General features: G+C 54.8%; 2 protein-coding genes across 2 annotated transcripts in view; one reads left to right on the top strand and one right to left on the bottom strand.

Annotated features, from left to right (window-relative positions):
• Nucleotides 1-66: 66 nt before the first annotated feature.
• On the top strand, nt 67-1,439 carry VDBG_02242 (conserved hypothetical protein; the record flags this gene model as incomplete). The annotated part of the gene is made up of 2 exons (XM_003008008.1): nt 67-1,104; nt 1,158-1,439. 2 exons carry the CDS (start codon nt 67-69, stop codon nt 1,437-1,439), a joined length of 1,320 nt encoding a protein of 439 aa, XP_003008054.1.
• A 341-nt stretch (nt 1,440-1,780) lies between these two features.
• VDBG_02241 (conserved hypothetical protein) overlaps nt 1,781-2,388 on the bottom strand; it is a gene marked incomplete at both ends in the record, with an annotated part of 3,403 nt that continues 2,795 nt past the window's right edge. Inside the window, one exon of the mRNA XM_003008007.1 lies at nt 1,781-2,353. Coding sequence (XP_003008053.1) covers nt 1,781-2,353 — 573 coding nt within the window. The remainder of the gene's footprint in view (nt 2,354-2,388) is intronic.

The raw sequence follows: 2,388 nt of genomic DNA, 5'->3' as shown, positions 1-2,388 counted from the left end.
GCTGGCCAGCTGTCAACCAACCTGTTATGGGGATACCTGTCGGACGTCGTGGGGAGAAAACCCACCATGGTGCTCGGCACCTTCATGTTGATGGGCTGCTTCGTGGCCTTCGGCTTCTGCAAGGCATACTGGCAGATCATCGTCGTCCATGTGGCCATGGGCATGCTCAACGGCAATGCTGCCGTCGTGCCAACCGTGCTGGGCGAGGTCACGGATCGCTCAAATCAGAGCAGGGCCTTTACCTGGCTCCCCGTCATCTATTCGCTCGGAGGCATCACTGGCCCTGCATTCGGAGGCCTTCTCGTCGGCAAGCTCACGCCAACCTATCCCTACCTCGCCCCGAACCTGATCAGCGCTGGTCTTCTTTTGTTCAGTGTCGTTGTCGTTGGCATCTGGTTCGAGGAGACGTTGGAGAGCGCCCATGACGACGCCCACGAGGCCTGGATTCCAGAGTGGCTTCGAAATGCCTGGTCCAAGATATGGGGCTCGACCGAGCCGCGACGCAACTCTTGGAGCTCGCGTTGGCCTCGACAAGGATCGCGCGCTGTCGTGGAGCACGACGATGAGGACGATGAAGAGGATGACGAAGGGCACGCCGGAGAGGGCCAAGGCCTTTTGCATCATTCCTCTGATCTAGATGGCACGGATGAGGATACCAAGCACGGAGACGAGCACACGTCATGGCGCCAGATTCTAAGCCGCAACACCATCCTTGTTCTTCTGACGTATCTTGTTTTCCAGCTCTCGAACATCTCATTCAATGGTTTGTATCCTATTTTCGCCAACGCCGATACCCCCGCCGGTCGCGATCTGTCGCCCAGCACCATCGGTGTCTGTCTGAGTGCGGCGGGTGTCGCTACTATCATCTTCCAGGCCTTCATCTTTCAGCATCTCAAGGCGCAACTTGGCAACTTGGGGAGCTACCGCATTGCCCTATTGGGACTCGCCGTCAGCATGCTTCTCATGCCCTGGATTGGCTACAAGGATGACAAGCCACTCTTCGGAATTGGAACTGGTCAAGCATGGCTCTATGCTGAACTGATTGCCGTTCTCGTTTTCAAAAACATCTGCGCTGTTGGTGGACTATCAAGCGTCATGCTTTTAGTCAGTATACCACTTTCCCCTCATGCCACGAGACGCACGGCTAACACATCAAGATTACTAATTGTGCACCGACACACGGCACTCTCGGCACTCTCAATGGCATCGCTCAATCTCTGTCCGCTGCTGGCCGCAGTATTGGTCCCTTTGTTTCAGGCGGACTCTTCACGATCGCCATCGACGTTCGTCCCAAGGGCGAGGCTCTTGCCTGGGGAGTCTTCGGCGGCATCGCCTTCCTCGGCTGGCTTGGCACTATGGGCATCCGAAATCGCGGTCTTGAAAGCGACGACTGGGTGGGCACTGAGGACCACTCTGAAGACGACGAGGCTGAGCCGTAAATCTGGCCAGAGATGGATGTATTTGGTTGATTTCTTTTCGTCGTCTTCCTTTGTTCTTACTCACGACTGCATGAAGACGGTGTTTATATACGGATGGGGCGGGCAAGCATGAGGATCTCTGGTTACGAGTGGCGGTCTGCATCACTAGGCGATATGGGACTAGATCTGGCATACAGCTGATATTAAATGTATTGGTTTTGAATACACTTCATTCTTGAGGCGTTGCTAACTCAAGGCGCGGTGACAGGATTCCATTACTTTCGTGTACTGCACGTGAAAAACTGACAAGAAGATGAAACTAGTAAGAAAAGGTGCATCCTTATCCCGCATCACCAGCCTTGTCATGGCCATGGTCTCCTGAGGTTCGGATACAGGGCACCTATTGGTGTCTTCGAGCCTCCCCTATTCGCTCCAGGCAGATATCGCGCCGAAAACTGCACCCACGACCTTTGCTGCGCGCCGTTTCCAGCCTGGTTATAGATGTCTGGTGCCCTCCGTGGTTTCTCGTATGATCTCGCAAGTTCATCGAGTGTCTTGAAATTTTTGATGGTGCTCTTGGTTGCATACTCTTCCATGGGTCCTTTGAACGTTCTTTCTGGTTCTTTGAGTTGTATGAAGATAGAGTTCCAGAGATCCGTTGTCGGACGGGTCGATGGCGGCGGTTCTCGCGAACGCGTTAGGCCGGGACTCCACGTAATCGCCGTCGGTTGCGCTGGCGACGGCGGCGGCCCTGTCTTTGCGAAGGGAACCGGCTGTGGCAGCTGCGGTACATCATGCTTCTTGAACCCCTTTTCTCTCGCCGGAGTGGATGAATAAATGTCGCCCGCCTCTGGCGCTGCTAGTTTTTGTGGGGAGGAGCTCCCTGCCGATTCGTAGCCCGAGTCTTCGATGTCTGCGTCCTTTGTGCTTCTTTGCTCGAGATTGCCTTGATGGCATTGTCAATGTCGCG

The sequence above is a fragment of the Verticillium alfalfae genome, genomic scaffold, assembly GCF_000150825.1.
Source record: "Verticillium alfalfae VaMs.102 supercont1.2 genomic scaffold, whole genome shotgun sequence".
Lineage (NCBI taxonomy): Eukaryota > Fungi > Ascomycota > Sordariomycetes > Glomerellales > Plectosphaerellaceae > Verticillium > Verticillium alfalfae.
Note: the sequence above shows the minus strand (reverse complement) of the source record. Positions and strands in the feature narration are given on the sequence as shown.